We start from the raw sequence: 22,128 nt of genomic DNA on the forward strand, positions 1-22,128 counted from the left end.
AAAATGGCAGAGATTAGCAGATATTGTGTGTGCCCTTATATAATTTTAATATAGAGACACGTAGTTGCCAGAAATCCAGAGTCTCCCAGATGTTTGGGGAATTTCACACATATGAAAGTGAAAGTGAAGTGATTGTCATTGTGAAACACTGCAGACAGCACACGGTGACACAACGAAATGTGTCCTCTGCTTTTAACCATCACCCTTGATGAGCAGTGGGCAGCCATGACAGGCGCCCGGGGAGCAGTGTGTGGGGACGGTGCTTTGCTCAGTGGCACCTCTGTGGCGTCTTGGCACACCGGGATTCGAACGGGCAACCTTCTGATTACTGCCCCTCTCTTCCCTCCATAACAGGACATTTAACACACACTGTATCAGGAAAGCCACCAGCATTGTGAAGGACTCTATGCACCCCTCGCATGCACTCTTCACCCTCCTACCATTCGGAATTCAAACAGCAACCTTCTGATTATACCTCGGTCCGTTCAATATGAGAAAGTACATCGTGATCAGTTTTTTATTTTGCCATTATCACCAACTTGCAACTACAGTCACCTGCACATGGCTAACTGGCAAGTAGTCCTAGCGTAATATCTTTACATTTACATTTACAGCATTTATCAGACGCCCTTATCCAGAGCGACTTACAATCAGTAGTTACAGGGACAGTTTCCCTGGAGCAACTTAGGGTTAAGTGTCTTGCTCAGGTAGTAAGTGGGATTTGAACCTGGGACTTCTGGTTCACAGGCAAGTGTCTTAACCACTAGGCTACTACCACCCACTAGGCTACTACCACCCTTATATCCTTATATATCTTGCTTCTCCACAACTGAAACAATGCCATCATGAACCTACAGGTGTTTGATAAAGGTACTCACTCACCATGCACTCACACACTCAGATCTATTGCCAATTTAGAATCACCTAGTGTCCATGCACTTGGATGGCGCGAGGAAACCGGAGAACCTGGAGGAACGCGCCAACATGGGGAGAGTATGCACGTACAATGCCAGAGCTGGTATTGAGTTATAAAATTCTAAAAACATTCTAAAAACATTGGATTGTTTCACACAGTAGTGGTGTGTAAATATTTTTGTTGTTTTTTCATATTTTGGATTTATCTTTTAAATCTAACCCATCTATAAATGTAATGACCCCATATTCAGCCATGAAATTTCACCTGATATTCTAATATTAACATGATGTTATCTTCAAAAGCATCATTTCGTGTGCAGATGCATTCATAATAATAATAATAATAATACAATGATTTCCACAGACAAGGACAAAGATATCTTCGATTGAAATCCACCATTTCTCACAGAACAGGAAATAAAAAGAACTGGCACCTCAAGACATTAAGAAGCCATACAATGAGCGCGGCCATTCGCCCGTGGCTGAGTGGAAAAGAACAGTCTCACCGCTGTTGCTAAAACGCAAACTGCACAGAAGCAACACAACACTCAAACTTACCAACATGACCCTGACGGCTGTGATCCTCGCACTGACAGAAAAATGGGTGATTGTGACACCGGGACGCCTATTTTTAGCCCCGGGAAAATCTGCACAAGGACTGCAGATAACCTCTGTCGAGCAGATGCTGGCGATTTGAGCAGCTGAGCCGCCCGTAGCCTCCGTCCCCCCCCCGACAGACGGACCCACCAGCGCAGCAACGTCGGAACAGCGGGCCATTCAGAGGGACCCATATCTGTTCCCATTATCCGCGCTATCGCCGCCGTGCCACGGGATAGCGTCAATGCTGTGGAATGCCGCAGTGTTCACAAGCTATTCATTAACCCGGACAGGACACGCGCACAAAGAACAAGCAACTCAGGAGAATGACGGGCAGGATGCACGTGAAAGAAAGGACAGGGACATAGAGGGACACAAGATCAATGAAAAAGAATCACAGTTACTCCGTTATTATTATTAGACAGTTTCCATTCACATGTCCATTCTCCATTGACCAGACACTCTAAGCAGTGCATTTTCATTTTGCTTTCATGCTGTACTTTTTACCCCCTCCCTCATGCTAATGATACCATCAAGGCTCCCCGATGTCATAAAAATGATCAGGCTTGGATCAGAAAGGTGAGCGTCCACGGAACGCAGAATCAACAGACTATGGGCGGAGGGTGGAGTGGAATGGGAATGTTTGCACAGATGAATGTAATGGGCATATTCCCAAATATCCCTGAGCGGCCACAAGTATACCTGGGCACATGGCAAACTGTATTTAATCCAAAACTGGTGATGTGAGAAGATTTGTTCACTTTCCATGTGTCATATCATGACTGCTCGCTTATGTTATATATAAATACAAGGCTGAACCTGGCAGGTTATATATTTTTGTTCATGCACATTACCAATCTAATCAACCCTTTGTGTGTGTCTTTTTGGATTGATTTTAGGAAAGAATGTAGGTGAATTTAGAGCCTTTTGGGGCCCTTGGATAACACTCCCCTCAGTTTGTGTCTGTTTCCTGATGTGTGTGCATCTACACATGTCAGGAAACGGAGAGAATCTGTTCAGTTCTATTCTATGTCTGGTTAACATCCGTGTCCTGATCTGTATGTGTATTAGAGCCTGGTAGCTGGGTGCAGGCCACACACACACACACACACACACAGAGAGAGAGACAATGGCACTAATCTCAGGGCCTTTCCACCACATGGCCCCTCACAGATCAGGGCCTTTCAGTGCCGAAGGAGCTCTGCTGGTTCAGGGGTGGATAAGTCCACTGGACAACCCCATCTGCTCACCCCGTATAAACACAGTCGCGTAAATACTCAAATCTAACACAAGCAAACTGAGGATATCACAGCCTTTCAAAGGTTTCCATCGATACTGATGACCCTTTAATCTTATGTGGAAATGGCTGATTATGAAAATGTTTATATTAACTCTTGCTTCCAATTACTGTCATAATACGGCCTGAATGCATTTTATATTGGTCTCTCTTCACACAATTCCATTTAGGGCATAATTAACCAAGCACTGCCTATAACAATCGCTGTCTGTTTGACATTAAAGAAAACAGGGCTGATGAAATCCCTAAAATGTGCTGGTTTTGGTGCGAATGCACCCCGCCCCCCAACGCAGTAAAGCAAGTACAAAACGGGAAGCTGGCCAAGGAAAAAAGAAAAGCTGAATAATATGCAGGGAGAAAAACTGGCAACACCTCACAAAAAGGCAAACGGGCTTGGGTCCAGGGCTGCACAGGACACCTGGATTCAGGTGAACGCGATCTGGCCGACTGGAAGCTGGACATTTTAAAAACGCGGTGCATATTTCCATGTCCTGGAAGAAAACGAATGTTCTGGATTCTAATCGCAACACATCGCAGCACCGCCCAGATTAACGGGATTAGCGCGGCCAAACCCGAGTGACCGGGCGTGGGGGGTCAATTGTCAGAAAAGTGGCCGCGAGATGTGGTTCTCGGCCTGAAACTGTCCGGACACAAACCGAGTCTCTTAAGCTGTTCGCATATCTTGGCAGAAAAGCACTTCTGTGAAAAGCCAACGTTAAGTATCGCCTGCAGTGGGGACGCGTGAATACAGATCATGTTTGTGCGCTCCCACTCGCAAAAAATGCGCCGCACGAACCAACATGCATATCGTCCCTGTGTGACTGTGTTCGCGAGTCAAAAGGGAGGAAAGCGAATGTCTGCGGAATGGAGGTAACAACCAAAAAAACGCAGATTGTTCGTGCGAGCGCTGCGTTTTTCATCTGAAGACTGGCTTCAGGTCATCGCCATTGGCTCCTCCCATTTTAACCTCCGTTTATATATGAGCGCGGTTAAAGATTATGGCTGAACGGTATATCGATGTTGAACTGGGTCTCCATGCTGGGTCGGCTGGAGACAGTCGGTGAGCGAGAGACTCCAGAGCTGGTGACCCCCCCCCGGGGCGTTGGGGGGGCAGAAGAGAGGCGGCTGCAGCGATGTCTCCTGTTAAGACGATAGTGTGGTGTTGTAGATGGCTGATAATGTCAGCTTCCTCCGTTCCAGCTTGGTGTGTTTCGCGGGGGAAGACCCAACACTGCCCGCTTCAGCGCATTAATTCTATTGGCTGCAGCGTTACTGTGCACAGTGGGGCAGGCGGACCTGACGGGAAGGGAAAGCTGCGTTCGTTTCTCCGGCCTCGGCGCTCTATGTAAAAGGCCGGAATGAGAAGCCTTAGCAAACCGTCGGTTTGCATAGGCGAACCCAAGGCAGCGTGTTTCCTTGACTGATTTATTGCACTTCCACCATTTTGGGTCAAACCGCCATTTTCCAATGTAGGTTGGACAAAGGAAAATAAAACATATAAACCCAGCTCCACCATAAAAGAAAAAAGGAGGGTCGTTCCATCACTGCTTGGACACGCTGGCCTTTTCAACCTCGACTGACATATATTAAAACTCCACTATCGTGCCTTTACTCTCAGGCATGACACTGGAATACCAATTCACGTTTGACTCCTTAATTAAACGGTGAGGACGAGTGGGCCAATGGGCTCGACAGGCGGACGGGGGACCTGTCCTCTTGTCCCATGCTGACTCTGTGCACGGACGGATATGTGTGAGGCAAAGTAAAAGAGAAGCAGCAGCGCATGACGTGATAATGGCATATTTTTCACAAAACACTTTCCAGCATGATGCATTTCCCTGAAAAACGGAGATAGGCCCCGTTGGCATACGTTACCGCACCAGAGCTGAGGGGAGGGAAATAAAATAAAAAACCCGAAGATGCATTATTCATAGAGAGTTCCTCTCAGACGGGCTTTACTGCGGCTTTGACGGCACATGCGCTTCACAGACAAAAACGCAGCGTTGCCCATCAAACACACACCCGCTCTGCGATGTGGCCTACACCACCCAGCCATTTCAACGTCAGGGTTGACCACAAGGCAGGTTAAAAGTACGGAATTTCTGAGCTCCAGGACATGGATGCCCAATCAAATCATCTTCTGTGCTTTATTGACTTCCTTCAAGTTGTGTAATTACTCTGTAATAATCTTTAGGTAAAATGCTTCCCAAATGACCTGTCTGCTGATCCTGAATGAAAAAGCACTAAAGTCATAATGGATGTAAACGTAAAGTTGTATTATTATTTCAAATGTGTTCTCGTCACTGGTGTAATTTCGGTCTTTGTGACGGTTTGGACGCGTCTCTTTGTTATAATGTCCTCCCTTCCTCCTTCCTTCCTCTGCGCTCTCTAATGTAGGTCTGGCGGCCGAGGAAACTGCCCGCTCCCCCAATGGACAAAGTCACAGTGATGTCACGTACGGTCAGCTGACTGCTTCTGGGCCGGATAGAGTAAACACACACACACACACACACACACACATTTAGACTAAGAAAAGTCTTCTAAACCAGGACGAAGTCACCTCAGCATTTGTTGCAAACGTTTTGTTTGCTAGTTTTCTGCTTTTTGTTTAAACTAACTCAGTGTGATTAATGAACTTATTTAATAGACGAATGCGTCCTGCTAAATCATAGTACCCAGTTAAATATGATACAATTCAATCATTTCGAATGAATAAATACGAAGAGTGCCAGCATCTAACAATGGAGCACAAGAGGAGATCATGGGGAGTCAACTCATTTTTTTCTACGGAGAGTAGTAACATAGTTGTAAACTATTACTACCCATAAATAGTTCCTGATAATTCAACAGCGGCGTGTTATTATTAGAGTTTAAGTAGCCCCCCTTCGTTTCCAACTTTAACGACGGCACCTTTTTAAAATACTTTCAGGAAAAAAAGAAAAGCGGCTGTCCGTAACGAGCCTGGACGCTTCTGCCGAACCGTGACCCGCGTAACCATTTATTCACAGGTACTACAAGTCAGGTCCTAGTTTAATATCTGTACCACACACACACGCACACAGACACACACACACACACACAGTATGCATGTATAAGCATCAGTGCATCACAGTTTCAAACGAACATTACCTTCAATTACCGCCCAACACAGTAAAGTAGAGTACAGTACAGTACAGTACCGTCTAGAACTGTTACTATAGTAACTAAGTGCGAGGGCGGTCCTAAACGAGCCCGCTGCGTGATTTACGTCCATAATTACCTTCTAAACGCCGTGCCAGGGAGCGGGCTCCACCCAAGCCGAGCGCTCCTTCCCCTTCTTCCCCGCAGTCCAACCTGTCCTCCTCCTCCGCCACCAACCGCGGAAACACCCAACGCTCCTTCGGGCCCTTCCCGGTCTAATGACACCGAGCCCCGGCCAGGATTTCCCGTCACATCGCCAGCCGCAGCATGGCCGCGACGCGTTTATTAACACGTGAAATGAAGCACGACAGAGGCGCTCACGTGGTGCCCGGCCGTAGTGACGGTGTCCGGTTCCTGCCAGCGGCAGGTTTCGGCGACGCAGCCGGTTTTGCGCGCACAGCCTCCGGGCCAGAGGCGCGGGAAGCCCGCGGGGCGCCGGCCGCCTCCGTCGCCCTTTACCCGGGCGCGGACGGACGGGCGACAACTGTTACGCCGCGACGCCGGCGTGCCCCCCTTCCCGAGAGGCGACGCAGAGCCGCGCGACGGAGTTGCAGCGCCGGCGCAACTTTCCTCTCCCCGCCGGGGCCGTGGCCCGACGCGGTTTAATCCCCGGCCGCGGCGTTCGGTCCAGCGGCAACTCACCTCTGGCTACGAGGGCACCATGTCCTCCGTCACAGGGACGCCCGCCAGCCGCCCCGCTCAGACATGGCAGCGTCGGCTGCAGGAGAACGGCGCTTACTCACCGGAGGAGCGGCGGGAGGGGGCGGCCGTGTGCGAGTGCGGCGTGGCGGGCCGCTAGGGGGCGGCAGAGGGCGGAGGCGAACGGGATCTCACGACGATGAAAACCGCTTAATTAATCGTGGCGCAAGTCCTACATTTCAACCAAAACCCCCCAAAAAAAGTCTATTATTTATTGATGTAATGTGATCTTGCTGTTTATCTAGCTGCTCTGCCCTGTTTTTACTTTAGCGGGTGGTAGTAGCCTATGAACCAGAAGAGCCAGGTACGAACCCCACTTACTACCATCGTGTCCCTGAGCAGGACACTTAACCTTAAGTTGCTCCAGAAGGGGGACTGTCCCTGTAACTACTGATTGTAAGTCTCTCTGGATAAGGACGTCCGATAAATGCCGTAAATGTACTCCATGACACGTACAAATTGGTGGGGTGCACCTGGACTGTTTTAAGATTTTGAGTTTGGTCGTTCTCTTGATGAATCCTGGCAGCGTCAACAAACTGGCTGATGGCTACTGATGATTTTGAAAATGTAGCGTAAGGCACAGGCAGCGGGTTTGAAAAGCGGGTGAAACAGGTTTATTGTGCCCCCTCAATTGGACAGGTTATAAGTCACAATAAAGTTTTTTTTTTTTTTTCCTCACATCACAAAAAGCACTGTGGGGGGGGGGTACATAAAATGTTGGTTTTGGGAAAACGTATGGGACTCCCGGCCATTACGAAAACCCGCCTCAGGCACGTTGTCGGTAAGCAGGCCGAATTCCCGCCCCCACGGCCCGAGTTAATTAAACCGGGATGGGCGGACGGTAACGCTGGCGTTTAATTCAGGCCTCCTGCTCGCCCCACTGCCCCCACGAGAAGGAGGTCAGTCTGGTAGCGCAGGTTCCACAGGGAAAACTCGGCGGGGGGTTCAAGCCGAGCGAGGCGGCGGCCGCCACTTGTACTGTGAGATGTGATGAGGAATTTCTTACGTCTCAGTGCGAACATAATCCCGTTTGAGCTATACGCGTTTGCTAACTGTTCCTTTTGTTTAGAAATGATAAAGTGGTAGTACGGTGACGTCTCAAATTCTACATTCTTCCCCATTTCACACATATGAACACACACACACACACACACCTTTTCATGTGTCAGCCTCTGACTCATTGGCCTGGAGAAATTAACCTGTTCTTCTACCTCGTAAAGCCGACGCATGCCGAGTGTGTGTGTGCTGGGTGTGTGCACGCAAGACAAAGTGTGGGACGAAGTCTGCCTGAAGTCTGTCAACTCTCCCAGGTTGTTGCCTCTTTTTATTCATTCGTGAAAACCTGAGTCAGGCTTAATACATTTCAGACCATACATTCTCCGGCCTGAGGACGCTGAGGGCGTGTCCACCCGAGCGCACCCTCACACCTTAAAACCGAGCTTACAAATTAGTATGCTTGGCTAATGAGGTTCTTCACTCTCATATATGATATATATCTCATAGCTTTAATTCCATCTACATGAGTGACTGGTGGTGGTCAGAATTACACTTTCAATTGCACCTAATTCTAATTTTCCTTATTATGCCTCTCAGTGATTAGATGTTTATTTTGGATTATCTATTCATTCTTAATCATATAAATCCACAGGCCACAGGTGCGTTTTTCCGCATTTCTCATTCAGAACCTCATTCTGAGCAACACTACCCTGGGATATCGATTCGTGGTTTGAGCGAGGCTTGGGCAGCACCTTCCACCATTTTACAGCATTTACCAGACGCCCTTATCCAGAGCGATTTACAATCAGTAGTTACAGGGACAGTCCCCCTGGAGCAACTCAGGGTTAAGTGTCTTGCTCAGGGACACAATGGAAGTAAGTGGGATTCGAACCCGGGTCTCCTGGTTCAGAGGCGAGTGTGTTACCCACTAGGCTACTACCACCAGGCAGGACATGTTACAGGTCCGCAGCACCTACGGCCTGACGAGGGAACAGAGCAACACTTCAGCCGCAAAAATACGCCTCTTTTTACCCACGAGAAGCACTGAAAACATCTGATCACTTTCACGGGGTGTGATGTAGCTCAGGTGTAGCTTTATTCACCAGATACAAAACTGTACGGATCAATAAAAGGGCTTAAAAACGTCTTGATTTGAAATAATAGTAGTCATTTGTTATCCCGAGCTGTCCAGTTTCTGCCGTGGCAATGTACCCACTTGAGGGACTAATAAAGGATCATGTCATTCTTAGTCTTATTCATGGATCAATAAGTGGGTCTGTTGCGCCCTCAGCTGGTCAAGGTGTCCAGTTGCATTTCCTCCCACCATATTTTACCCGCTATTCGCTTCTGGTGTAAAACCGATAACCACTAATTTAGCTAGCCAGACATGTGATAGAAAGTAAATATTTATTATAGGCACGGTCTTAAACGCAAATGCCAATAAAGTTTTTTTTTTTTTTTTTTTTGCTGGACTGAGGAAAGTGGCGGGTCTTGTGGACAGTCGGTCTGTGTCATAATAAACCTATTATTCATAATTGGTCATGTATAAGGTTTTACTACAGAGGCCAAGCGTGCGTCGCGCTCTTGTCGCCGACGCGGCGACGTCTTGTGTTTGTTTAATCGGATCCGCGCGCAGATGGTCCCCATTGAGCGCGCGGGGCGCGGACCCGAGGGGAAACAGCGCCGGGCCACCGCCCCCTCCCATATGCGCGCCCTTTTCGGCCTCTAATGCGGCGTAACTGCGTCTCGTTTTTTGGTGGATTCGACTATATTTTGGTCGGTGGTGGCCTAGCGGTCAAGGAAGCGGCCCCGTAATCAGAAGGTTGCCGGTTCGAATCCCGATCCGCCAAGGTGCCACTGAGCACAGCGCCGTCCCCACACACTGCTCACCAAGGGTGATGGTTAAAACAGGGGACTAATTTTGCTGTGTCACCGTGTGCTGTGCTGTGCATCCTGATGACAATCAATGTATGTTTCGTGGGTGGCAGGTTCCTGTAACTACTGATAAGAAGTACGAATGCAAATCAGAATGCAAAACAAAATCCTGTCTCCTACATTGCATACATCGCCTGGCTTCTTGGTGGAAGTGGCAGTGGCTGAAGCGGCAGTGGCTGGGTGGTAGTAGCCTAGTGGGTAACACACTCGTGAACCAGAAGACCCGGGTTCGAATCCCACTTACTACCATTGTGTCCCTGAGCAAGACACTTAACCCTGAGTTGCTCCAGGGGGACTGTCCCTGTAACTACTGATTGTAAGTCTCTCTGGATAAGGGTGTCTGCCAAATGCCTTAGATGTAAATGTAAGTCCCCCTTCCATCCATTTCCGAACCCCCGTCAGTCTCTAAATGACACGTCATCGACCTTGGCACTGTCAGCAGGAGAGGCCTTGTTGCAGTACATATTAACTCTCCGTGGCTGCAGTGGCAGCCAGAAGGTCGCGGGTTTGAATCGGTCCACTGAAGTGCCCATGAGCAAGGTACCATCCCCACACACCGCTCCCCAGGTGCTGTCCATGGCTGCTTGAGTGGCGGGTTCAATGCAGAGGACGGGTGCTTTGACAAACACTTTCACTTTAACAAAATTAATTGATAGTTTTAATTAATTAATTGTTGTTTTTGTTGAATGCCTTCCCAAAAATAAATCACAATTTTTGTGATTTTAAATGTGAAAAAACTCCTATTGAATCTATCCAACATGACATGTTCAACTATAGATTTAATACCATCATCCAATGAACGTCGCTGTCTTTGGTTACAGAGGATAGTCCCAGAAGGTAAAAAATCTATTTGAGAGGGCCGGCTAATATACAGGAATCAGAAATTAGGTACATCACAGGAGAAAGAAACTCACCAGAAATCTAAACCAACAGTGTTGGTAAGGGTCTAGCAGGTCGCAGGAGCCACAGAAAAGGTTCTAAGAGCTTTGCTGGGTTCTAGCAGGACATTTATCCAGCACTTCGTCATAAACCGCCTCATCATTACGTCAGCTGCTGCATAAAGTAAAGTGCAAGATTCTTAATGTGTAAATAAGTAGGTGATTAAAGCCATAAATGCTGACAAAAAAACACTGTAATGATCTTCGCCATGCACATCAGACCATGACCAGCCTCGCCCCGTCTAGATGTCACATGTCACAGAATTGAAAGTCCCCAAGCATGATCCAGATGAAACATGAAAAAAAACGATCAATGTATGCCCCTATTGGTTAACCCAGAATTTTCCATGGCCTAGCACTGAATTAGTTTAACAAAATTGTTAAAATAAAATCAGCTTTCTCACTCTTACAAAATAAAAATAGTCACATTTTCTTATTGGTACCTCTTAAGCCCCTAGAAATAAAAGAAGATGCAACAGACATCGTCTGCCAAGTGATAGTATTTATGGAATCAAATTAACCAGGAAATGAGGAAACTCGAATGTTCCCGCAGGCTCCTTTTGGATGGAATGCGCTTCCTGACCCTCAGGAAATACGTGTCTCTTCCCGAGGTCCGAGGTGTCAGTACCCGATGCGCACCGTCTGCGTGAACTGAGGATCCATTGCAGGATCCATTCTGCTCATGCGTGCACTAGCGCCAAAAACACTGTCGTCTTTGCCGGCTTTGTTGCACCTGAGATGAGTGTGGCCGTTCAGTGTACTGTGACGAAATGCTTGATGGCCGCCACACTTCAGCTCTCTGCCCGCTGTGGAGTTTTCAGTGCGCATGCGCAGACCGGACCGGGCATAAATAACTACTGTTAAACCTCATTAAACCGCGTAGATGTAAGACGTGCACAAATTACACGCGTGGGGGCAAGTAAGGCAGGTCAATCTTGCATTTCCCAACCAACAGAACGGCTTAATCTTGTATGGTGTTTCAGTTTTTAAATAGTTATTTTCTTTTCCCTCAAATACGCGTTTCAAATGCTCCGGTGGGTATTGATTGTTGCGTCGCGTGACCAGCCGCGCCGTCCGGACGCGTCGCGTCGCGTCGCGTGGCACGCGCGCGCGCGCGCGCAGATGTCCGGAGCGGCGGCGGCGCGCGCGGGCCGCATTGTGCGGAGCGTGTCGCTCTCTGTGCGCCGGTTAATTAGAACAGGCCGCCGTCCTCCTCCTCCTGTCCGCCGTCCCTCCTCGGCCCGCTCCCATCTGTCCGCGGACAAAGGGGCCGCAAGGCCGGCTCGGGCCCGGGGACCCTGCTGGTGAAGTGGGCGGGAATAATGCGCCCCGCTCCTGCGGCGGCATTTCAACACATGGATCCCCGCCTATTGTGTCGCGCCGAGGCTCGCCGCGAATAGCGGCCACTTCACCGGGGCTGAAAGGGCGGAGGCAGGAGCCCGCAGGAGGAGGAACAGAGAGGGGAAGTGGATGGGGGCACTTTAAAAAGCGCTTTAATTCCAATAATGAAGAAAGGAAAGAGGGACGAAAAAAAAGAAAGAAAGAAAGAAAGAAAAAAAAGAACATATGGCTGCGTTTTTTGCCGTGTGTTTGGTCTGGCGAATGAAACAATAGGAGAAAAAGAATAACAGAAACCGAAAGAAGGATTACGACCTGAAGTCGATACCTGAGCCGCTAATAGAATATGCCTGGCTGCCCGACAGACAGGCTGACATATGGTCTCTCACAAGGGCCCTGCGCCATTACATAATCCTGACAACACACACGGGCAATATGGCCCTTTCTCACACACTGACACACATAAGCCTTCTGTTCAGCAGCGAAGATCGTCTTCATCGCCACCGCAACCTCAGCTTCTGGCTTTTTTTTTTTCTGGATTCGTGATGAATCTGTTCACTTTTTTTTTTTTTTCAGTCACCACTGAATCGTCGCGTCCAAGCTTGCTGTTGCCAATTATTTCTGTAAATACTGGGAAGAAGTTCCAGTGAAGCTAATTAAAGTTTTTTGTTTTTTTTTTCCCAGCAAGGGACTACAAAACACGCAAATAATAATGATTAATAAAAGTGTTGATATGTAGGAACTCTGTAAACGAATGAATGAACTCCTACCAGGAAAAAAGTCTGCAGATAGAAGAACAGAGTCGCTCACTGTTTCATCAAAATGAGAAAACTTTGAAACAAAGGGTTTAGGCAAATCAATATTTGATCAATGTTGGACATAGGTGGGCTTGCGACATTTAAGAAATTGCTTGCATCTTATAGCTGAACCACGGTTTTGTTGCATTTGCAACACAATATTTTCTGATATGTTTTTAATCATTGAAATAGAAATGCATTGATTTGCAAAATCCATTAATGGGGCGGATCAGTGATGTTCAGTGTAGATTTCAGTACGGAAGGGCCTGAGGAAGGTGGAACCGGGAAGGAGCAGAGCTCAGAGCATCATCACTGGCCTTCTGTCATGTGCTGGACTGGAGTGCTGATATGGTTATCGTCATTTTGCTCAGGGGTTTGATGGGTGCAGGCTCAACAGGCCGCGCAGGCCAGTGCATGTAGCTCTCAATCAGAGACGATGAGAGAGATATATATAAAGTAATAAATGTTTGCAATTAATACACAAAGCACAATTTAAAATTGGTTTGCAAAAAAATTTAAAAAACATAAATTTGTAAAATAAACATTGTATTACAAGCATAAAACCAAATATTCTGTCACATAATGTTGTGTATTATGCGTTTGTTTTCCTTTTTTTTTGTGTGTGTGTGGGGGGGGGGTAATCGAATTTTATATGTTTTTTACTTTTGACTGGCACCAGGATGGTATATATATCAGTCTCCTTGTATTAACATATCTGATTCTCTGCCCTGTATGCTCTTCTCTGAATTGCAATATTAATGCCTGTGTGTGTGTGTGTGTGTGTGTGTGTGTGTGTGTGTGTGTGTGTGTGTGTGTGTATATATATATATATATATATAGAGAGAGAGAGAGAGAGAGAGAGAGAGAGAGACACGCACACACATATGCAGGCATGAATATTGCAGTACATGCCACTAACTTGTTGCTCCGAGTCGTATCATATGTGAATGCAGACGAATAGCTGGACACTCGCGTTACATGGCATTAAGATCCTCTGATCATTATTAGATCATTATTGATTATAAGGAAATTATTATTTTAACGGTCAGCAAGCAACGACTGGCCTTTTTCAAACGTATTATTATTACTCACGACATCTACAAGAAAACCGACGCCATCACTTGTAGCCTCTCTCTCTCTCTTTCTCTCTCTCTCTGTCTCTCTCTCCCACGGGACGGACCAGACTGGCCGTAATTTGGATGTCTTGGCTCGTCCGGAGGAGCACCTGCCACGCCACCGGGGAGAAGGGCGCCTTAATGCACGGAGCGGACCGGACCGGACCGGACCGGACCGGACCGGTCACCGACAGTCACCCCGTTCATTCACTAAATAGCATCGATCATTACTGAATACACCACAAGGCTCGTGTTCATTTTTATATATTTATTATTCCTTTTTTGTACAATGGACCAGTAGGATATGAAAAAAAACTGCGTTTGTTACAAACCACGTTTGTAGTAACTAATACACTACAAAAGGACACAACAAAAACCCTGAAATAACAGGAGATCTTTGGATAGCAGATGTGACGTTTTACCTTTTTTTTTTTTTGTTCCGTCTCTATATAAAATTACTTCACAGCAGACACGTAAATAAATAAACCATTTCTAGTATTCACATGGCAATAAAAAATAATTTACTACTTGGAAATTATTTTTGGTCGCAGCAGAGTTGGTGTCTCTTGGAACCCTAGAGCCTTTCTGAACTGGTAGATGTTTTTTTTTTTTTTTTTTTTTTTTTTTTTTGTAATTTATTGCGTTCCGTTCAAAATGACAGAAAATTAAAAAACGATGAATTAATAAAACCAACAACGCGTCCACATGTGATCATATTCCACGTTCAATTTCAATCGCAGGCCACGGATTCGTCAAGGTACCATTTCTCAACACACAGGAGACAAAAGTGGCCCACAGACAGCAGAAGTGCTTCTCGTTTTTTTTTTTTTTTTTTTTTCTCTTCATGGATAGCAACATAAAATATTCACAAGAACAAAACTGTTCGCCTTCACAACTTCAATAGTTAAGCCTGCGTTTGAGGGAAAAAATAAATAAGTAAATAAATAAATCAGTAAAAAATCATGACAGAAAAGTGCAATTGAAGAGCGACACCACTTCCTTTTGTTCCACACCACAGTCTAAAATATAAATAAGAGGAATACATTAATAAATAGAAATGTTCGTAGGCTACGTGTAAACACTTGACAGATTCAAATGACACGTCACTAAAACATGAACGTAAATTATTCCTTTTTTTTTTTAAATGATATTTCTATTCGTCGTCCAGATAAATGAAAAGCGCTATTAAGGTCATCATTCAGTAAGAGGTGGCACTTGAATGGACTTTTTTTTTTTTTTTCTGGTTCTGTGAGGGCTGCTGGAGAACATCTTCATCTTCAGGCACGTGACGCTGGCGTTATTGCATCCCACTCTTCCTCGCAGATCCGCTGTTTTTGTCGTAGTTGTTGTCGTATTAATGATCATCGTCAGTCTTATTATTATTCACACTAGCAGACCAGGTTTCTTCTCGGTCCCCCTGTCTGCTGAGACGGACCTACACGTCCAGAACGTGGTTCAGGTAGGAGATGTAGCAGATTGCCAGGCGCAGGATCTCGATCTTGGACAGCTTCTTGTCGGGCGGGAGGGTGGGCAGGAGCTTGCGCAGCTCGGCGAACGCCACGTTGAACGCCTCGACCCGGATGCGCTCCCGGGTGGCGTGCGCGGACCGGTACTTGGCGGTGGCGCGCCGCCTCCTCCGCTTCTCCTCGCGCGTCAGGGCGGGCGGGGCGGCGGAGCGCGTCTTGGCGTCGCCGCCCAGCGGCGCGTCGGCCGCGCACTCTACCTTGATGACGTTGAGGACGGTTTCGGGGTCGGGCTGTCCCCAGGGCAGGTCCGGGTCAGCTTGGTCTGGGCTCAGCATCATTTTCGGTCCTGTTTCGGGGATCTGGACCGGAGACGGGATGTGGGGGATCTAGAGAAAAAAAAGATACGTATTTAAAATCCATTCTATTTAGTGTTAAATTTCATTCATTTGAACACACACACTAAAAAAAATAGAATCTCGCCCGAGAGCAAAAAAAAAAAAAATATATATATATATATATATTGCACCCTTTCACTGTGCGTAAAAAACATAACACGGCAATATTTCTTCTCGTCTTCCATCCCAGCACCAAACTGCTCATCAAAATAGGCATCATCGAACAATCGTCCCCAATTAAGACTTTAATTACGCGACATCGCCAGAAGCCTCCGCGTCCTGTGACAATTCTTGCCCAACAAATCAATCCGTCAAAATGTGAACTGTGAATTATTTAGAGGAGAATATTAATTATGAATGGGCGTTTGGGCGTAAAGGACAAGTGCAGCTCATTTCAGATTCACAACTTTATTAACGCCTGTAAAGTTCTATTAAAACCCAGAGCCCGTCCCCCTTTTTACAACGAAAACTTTCACACGGAGCAAATTAGTGGCTTTTTTTTTTTTTTTGGACATTTTTTTGGTATTTTTTGGGGGGTTCCAGTCCACCATCTGTCGCGCAAGACCGAAGCGCACTCTCCACGTGACATCAATCGAGATTTCACTTAGGATTAGCACTCCGATATTCATTTCAGAACGCGTTGTGACGCGAGTATCGAGTGGAAATGTCGGGGTGTGAAGAAACTCACCGCGGTAAGTGGAGGAGTTCCTCTTCGCCGCCAACTCTTTCAGCGAACGCAGCGCCTCTGATTTCTGTCACTAGAGCATCACCATCCTCATCCTCATCCTCATCTTCGCACGCTTTACTCTACAGGCCCCGATTTCGGATTTCTCTTCTCGCAGCGGGACGCAACGTGGTCAACGTGGACCGTTACGCATCCGTCCCTAGATGACCCATCCGCGAGGAGAGGGGGGATGAAAAAGATAAAGATCTTGTCTGAAGTGACGCCTCTTGACCCCCCCACCTCGGAAACAATGGACAGATCGGCTAGAGGGGAAAGTGCGCGGATTCCCTCCTTCCTTCTCCGGTCTGCCGGTATCACGCGTGCGCCCCGGAGACCCGCCGTCCGAACAGAGCCGCTGCGCGTCGAACCGATGCGCCGATCATCACGTCGACATCACGCGTTCCCGTCCGCTCCCGCCGAGGTTTGGACGGACGAGACTTCCGCGAGCCCCTAATAAAGCCTTCCCGGTGTGACGGAGAGGACGGCGGGCATTGTCTGTCTTTTCCTCCCAACCCTGCCCACCTCCGTCCCTCCCCTCCCTTTCCCCTCCCTCCCTCCCTCCCTCCCTCCCTCCATCCATCCCTCCCTCCTTCCCACTTTCCGCGTCTCCCAGGTTGTGGTGCATGCTGCTGTCCAGTCAGTGGAGTGGAGAGGTGACGATCAGTCGGACACTGGGCACCACGGGCCAGACTCGGGCTATTCTGAAATATTATTAGCATAATTATTACTGTTATTGTTGTTGTTATGATGTAATAAAACACATTGCTACTACAGTAAAGCAGGATGTTTTTTGACGTTAATCCTTGCACATGTTCTTTTCCTTTCATTCCATTCTAATGTTCAATTTCTCTAGAATATTGAAGGAGACTCCCAGAATAATAATAAAAAAAGAAAATCTGACATGATCATTGGCACTTCGAGAAGATGAATTATCTCTATACTCCTCCTTTGTTCACCGGTTCAGGGGTCAGCCGTGACGTTTCCAAGTGCGCAGAGCGGTCAAATTCGTAAGAGATGTGGTAGAGAATCTGTAAAGTGGTTAAAAAAAGAGTTTGTCTACGATCAAGGTGGCAAATATAGAGGTTTAAAAAGTGACGGCATCAGCCTGGAAGAACACAGCTGGAGAACCTCAGAGGCTCGGCATCAGCTCAGGCCTTGCTGAAGCGTCTACTGTTGGTGCTCTCTGTGGGACTGGATTATATGGTTAGATGAGTTGTTTTTCTCCCGTTTGGCAACAAATATCAAAGGTGAGTTTGGCTCAGACTGAAGAAACGTGAACTGTTGTGCTGTTTCCTTCGAGAAACTCTAGATATCCTCTTAAAATGCAATATGTCATGAACTGCATCAAAATCCTAGGACCCCTTCAGTAGGTGTCCGGCCCATGCATTGATAAAGCGCAGGTCTGCTAAAGTCTCAGCCGGGCCATGGTTGGACCTTTCAGCTGCGTAAAGCACGACGTTCACCCAACCCAAAATACGATTTTAGCCTGGATAGCGCATTGAGCCACACGGCCACAGAAAAGGCTGAAGAGGACCGTCCTGGAAAAGCTCCACGCCACGGACAAGGGGGGGGGTATGCAATGGTGGCACAAACAAAAGCGCAGACGCGAACTCATACGCAGGATCCACTCTCGTTTGCTGCAAGCCGTACTCTGATTGGTCCCGTGTCGCGCCGAACACCTTTCGCTTTGACCTCCTCGCCTCTGATGCCCAGTCCACTCCTGGAACCGGCCACGCACGCCGATTCTTCTACGATTACTCTGAGGCGGGTCCCAGATATCTATCACTAGACCAGCCCCACGTCTTAATTCCCGACAGACTAGCGGGGTACGATGGTAGATGAACGACCTACGACTACACACATTGCAGCTGTTATTTTAGCAGAATGCTTGACTTGCGGTTACAAATTAGATGGTAGAATGAAAGTTCATAAGATTTCTTTTTCATTTATAAGTGGTTGCCTTAATTTTGGAAAAATGAATGTTGCCGTGTAAATGCCGTGTAAGCTGTACACTATTCGTTGTCAGTTCAAATGTGATGGCCTGACCCAGTCCATTACTCGTGCGGTTTGCAGCAAAATGGCATATTTCCCTTTTTATAGTTTTCTACAAGCGTTGAGTTCAGTCCAACATGTGTCAGTTACATGGAGCTGTGAAAAGAAGATCAGGATCTCGATCAATACAGAGATTCTGTCAATAAACGCGCCCCGGTGAACTGGCGGAACGCGAAATAATTCTGCTTCGAGGAAATCTGTCGATCAGATGCTGGGGATCAAAAGCAGAACACTGCTCTGCAGAGTTTTGACTCAGTTATGGACTTATCTATTTAATGCCCTTTTGACCTGGCATAACACAGTCATCAGCTGCTAGCTGAGGAGGCCGAACTGCAGCGGTGAATAAGTCGTCTCTTACGACTGCTCATCCCGTTCATTTGCACCTGTTGTAGAAAACAGTTTCATAGACTTGTAGTCAGTAAAATAAAGTCATATGTAACAAGACTAGTGTCATGATCCGGTCCGGCAGGGGCCGCTCCGGGTCCAGAGTTTCGTGTTGGTCCTGTGTTATGTTGGATGATTGTTTTCACCGCTGTATGTTTGTATAAAGCTGCCCTGTTCGTGTCTGTTCGCAGTCAGGTCATTGTTTGGTGATGTTTCCCTTGTCCACAATGTATTGAACCCCCGTTTCGTGACGTCGCGCGTATGCGTCCTTTTTCCTCACCATGTCCAGCCATCGTGACAACTAGTCATTTCTGCCTTCTGCGTATTAATGATTACAGTATTTCTACACTAATGTCTACGTAGAGCCAGAACTGTTGTAGTGCACGACTTCACATAGTTCACATCATTAACCCTTTGACAGCTTTGGGACTCAGGAATGAGTCTTTGACAGAGTGGACAGACATATCGACAGACGGGCGGGTGTGTTCGACCCAAGACTCCGACCAGCCAGAGCCGCCAGAGGAAAGATGGACCAATGAATGGAGGGATGGATGGATGGATGGATGGATGGAAAGACTCACCTGGGCATCACCGTCTAAAAGAAAATAAAGGAAGACATGTCTTTTTCAGGGAGGAGAAATAAAATAAACTCTCTCTCTCTCTCTCTCTATATATATATATATATATATATGTGTGTGTGTGTGTGTGTGTGTGTGTGTGTGTGTATACACATAGAGAGAGAGAGAGAGAGAGAGAGAGAGAGAGAGAGATTTGAGAAATTTGACAGAAGTGATTTACAGGTGTCTCAATAGACAGGAAGACACACTCTTGCCTCCATCCCCCATAAGGAAGGAGAGTGTGTGTTGCAGTAAAACAAGAGAAAATGTCAGCTCCATCCCCACACCTCCTGTTAAACCAGGGTGCCTACCATCACTTTCACTTTAATGGACAGCATGCCTGCTAACAGTGTATGTGTGTGTGTGTGTGTGTGTGTGTGTGTGTGAGAAAGAGAGAAAGAGAGAGAGAGAGAGTGAGAGAGATAGAAAAAAGACGGATTCAGAAGGAGCATTAATTTGGGAAACGAGACACCGCGTCGTCGTGGTTTCTGTAAGGTGAGATATTACCAAGTCGCTGCAACAAACTCGTGTGTCCAGCAGTTTCACTGGAGCCCGGCATCATCTGAATAAATCAGACGAGCTCCGAGGAGAGCGTGAGGTAACACTTCTCCATATGCACGCTCGCGGTGATTGAGGTCCTGAAGGGGAAACTTTTTTGGCTCATGCTGTGACCAAAGAGGCTGATGAGACAAGTGTCCTTTATCACGGAACGTGGCACACACTTCCCGTCCCTCCCAGTCTGGAACAGCAGCTTTTTTAAGAGAGATGTGCGACAGTTAAGCTGCCCAAAGACCACCGTCATACCTGTCCCCTGTTTTTTTGCCTCTTTTACTAAATTCATTGTTACAACTGAAACGTTTGTTGGAACGTTCAGAAAGATTGTTAAAAATGCTAACTTTTTCTTTTCAAATGTGAATAGGGCATAAACCCGGTCGACCCCAACCCCAAAGCCTGTGTCACGTGAACATTGTATATCAAAAGATAAGACTATTCGTGCGTCCTTTTTCTCATTCAACCGAAACATAAAGCAGCTTGACATCATTTGAAAAAATATAAAATACGGATTTTCTATTTCTAGACAGTGAAGAGAGGAGAGAGTATCTGGGTCTGAAAGCGTGTACCAAAATGAATGTGTGTTGTAAAAATGAACCAAAAGAACCATCCAAAACATCTGACACACACACACACACACACACACACACACACACACACAGACTCAGACACAGACATGCACGCAGCCATAAGTGAGAATGTAGCATATGGCACAGATGTAGCCCCCCACCCCCCATCCCTCTTTCAGTGCACTTGTTCACATTTTGGCATTGCTCTGGGAATACTGTGGCCTGGAGAATGGGAGAATGGTGGGAGAAGAGGCCATACTGATGGAATTAAGCCCCTGGAGTGATGCTGAGAGAGAGAGAGAGAGAGAGAGAGAGAGGGGAGCTGTGAAGGGATCTCCAGCTGGTCAGCCAAGATGGAGCAATGAATGGAAGGACGGATGGGTGGACGGACAGACGGGTGGAGGCAAGGCTCAGACTAAAGGGAATTCCTCTCAGCCAGAGCCAAGGCGTGGGAGCGGAGCCGCCTGGGAATTGCCGTGCATAAGAAAACAAACAAATACATTTGCAAAAAAGTAAATAAACAAAAACAATCAAGCAAGAAGTATCAGATGATGACTTAATGAAAAAAAGGCCACTTTAACCTCTTTGTATGACCTACACAAATCCAGGTAAATGTGGAAACGTATGATTCCATGATGATTTGTAATTGAATGTGGGTGTTGTGTACGGAAATGAGAGGTTGTGCATCCGTTTGCAGGCTGCTTGCTTTGTGTTGAGAAACCACCAGGAATTCTGGTGAGAGAGTCAGTAAAGTACGCTGGTGCCACCGCCGCTGCTCTTTGCAGATCTTAGGGGGACAATCTGCAGTGTGCGGTCCACTCGCTCCCTGCCTGCATCACCCACCCAGACTCCTGCCAGTGGCACCGCGGAGGCTCTGGGGCCTGGCAGAGGGGAACAGAGTGGGCACGGCGAGGCCAGGGTGGCAAGCTTTCATATCCTCGGGTCCTAATGAGCTGGTAAAAGTGATGAAGGGCACAGTGGGTGACTAGCCACAGCTAGCAGCCATCCAACCACGCAGCATGGTGTGTGAAGGGCAGTGTGTGTGTGTGTGTGTGTGTGTATGGATGTGCTTTCTTTCACATTTCTACACCAGTCAGGTAGTTTATTTCTGTGTGATCGCCGTGTGTGTGTTTCATATGTGTGTGTATGGACTGTGTGTGTCCGTGAAGGAGCTCTTTGTTTTGTGACACGTGTGACTGAGGGTGACAGAGGGACACACTAATTGCTCTAAAGAGCAGAGAGGGAAAGTGATAAGCCCCCCCATCACACCACCATCACCACCACCCCCCCGACAAGAGACCAAGGGTCCAGAAGTCCTCTGTGTGCCTGCCTGCAATTACTGTGGACAGCTGGTTGTAGTACATGGGCACACACACACACACACACACTTCCACAATTGTCCAGACACACTTTTATTTTATTTTAGATCAAACTGAACTGTCACAGTAAAAAACATTGATCGAATGATCATAAACCACTCTAATGCTGCTCAGCAAAGGTGTGTGTGGATGCATGTGGTCTGTGGTCAGTGTGTGTATAGGGGGTGTACATGTGACTGAAAA

At 47.2% G+C, this 22,128-nt stretch overlaps 2 protein-coding genes across 4 annotated transcripts in view; both read right to left on the reverse strand.

Moving 5' to 3' along the window:
- The window catches only part of vangl1 (VANGL planar cell polarity protein 1), a 49,534-nt gene extending 42,761 nt beyond the window's left edge, over positions 1-6,773 (reverse strand). For 2 of the 3 annotated variants that reach the window (XM_028991941.1, XM_028991944.1), the window contains exon 1: positions 6,632-6,773. The gene's annotated coding sequence lies outside the window, so the exon portion shown is untranslated. Of the gene's footprint in view, positions 1-1,473; positions 1,598-6,631 lie in introns of those variants that run through there. The other variant, XM_028991943.1, reaches the window with a different exon arrangement.
- Positions 6,774-14,407: 7,634 nt separating this feature from the next.
- On the reverse strand, positions 14,408-16,904 carry nhlh2 (nescient helix loop helix 2). Its single transcript, XM_028991669.1, has 2 exons — positions 16,357-16,904; positions 14,408-15,659 (listed from the first exon to the last, which is right to left on the reverse strand). Exon 2 carries the CDS (start codon positions 15,609-15,611, stop codon positions 15,243-15,245), a length of 369 nt encoding a protein of 122 aa, XP_028847502.1. The 5' UTR covers positions 15,612-15,659; positions 16,357-16,904; the 3' UTR covers positions 14,408-15,242.
- Between the last annotated feature and the right edge of the window lie 5,224 nt (positions 16,905-22,128).

Source organism: Denticeps clupeoides, chromosome 9, assembly GCF_900700375.1.
Source record: "Denticeps clupeoides chromosome 9, fDenClu1.1, whole genome shotgun sequence".
Taxonomy (NCBI): domain Eukaryota; kingdom Metazoa; phylum Chordata; class Actinopteri; order Clupeiformes; family Denticipitidae; genus Denticeps; species Denticeps clupeoides.

What these genes read in the sequence shown, in the direction of transcription:
- nhlh2 (XM_028991669.1), bottom strand. Translation starts at nt 15,611, where the DNA reads ATGATGCTGAGCCCAGACCAAGCTGACCCGGACCTGCCCTGGGGACAG.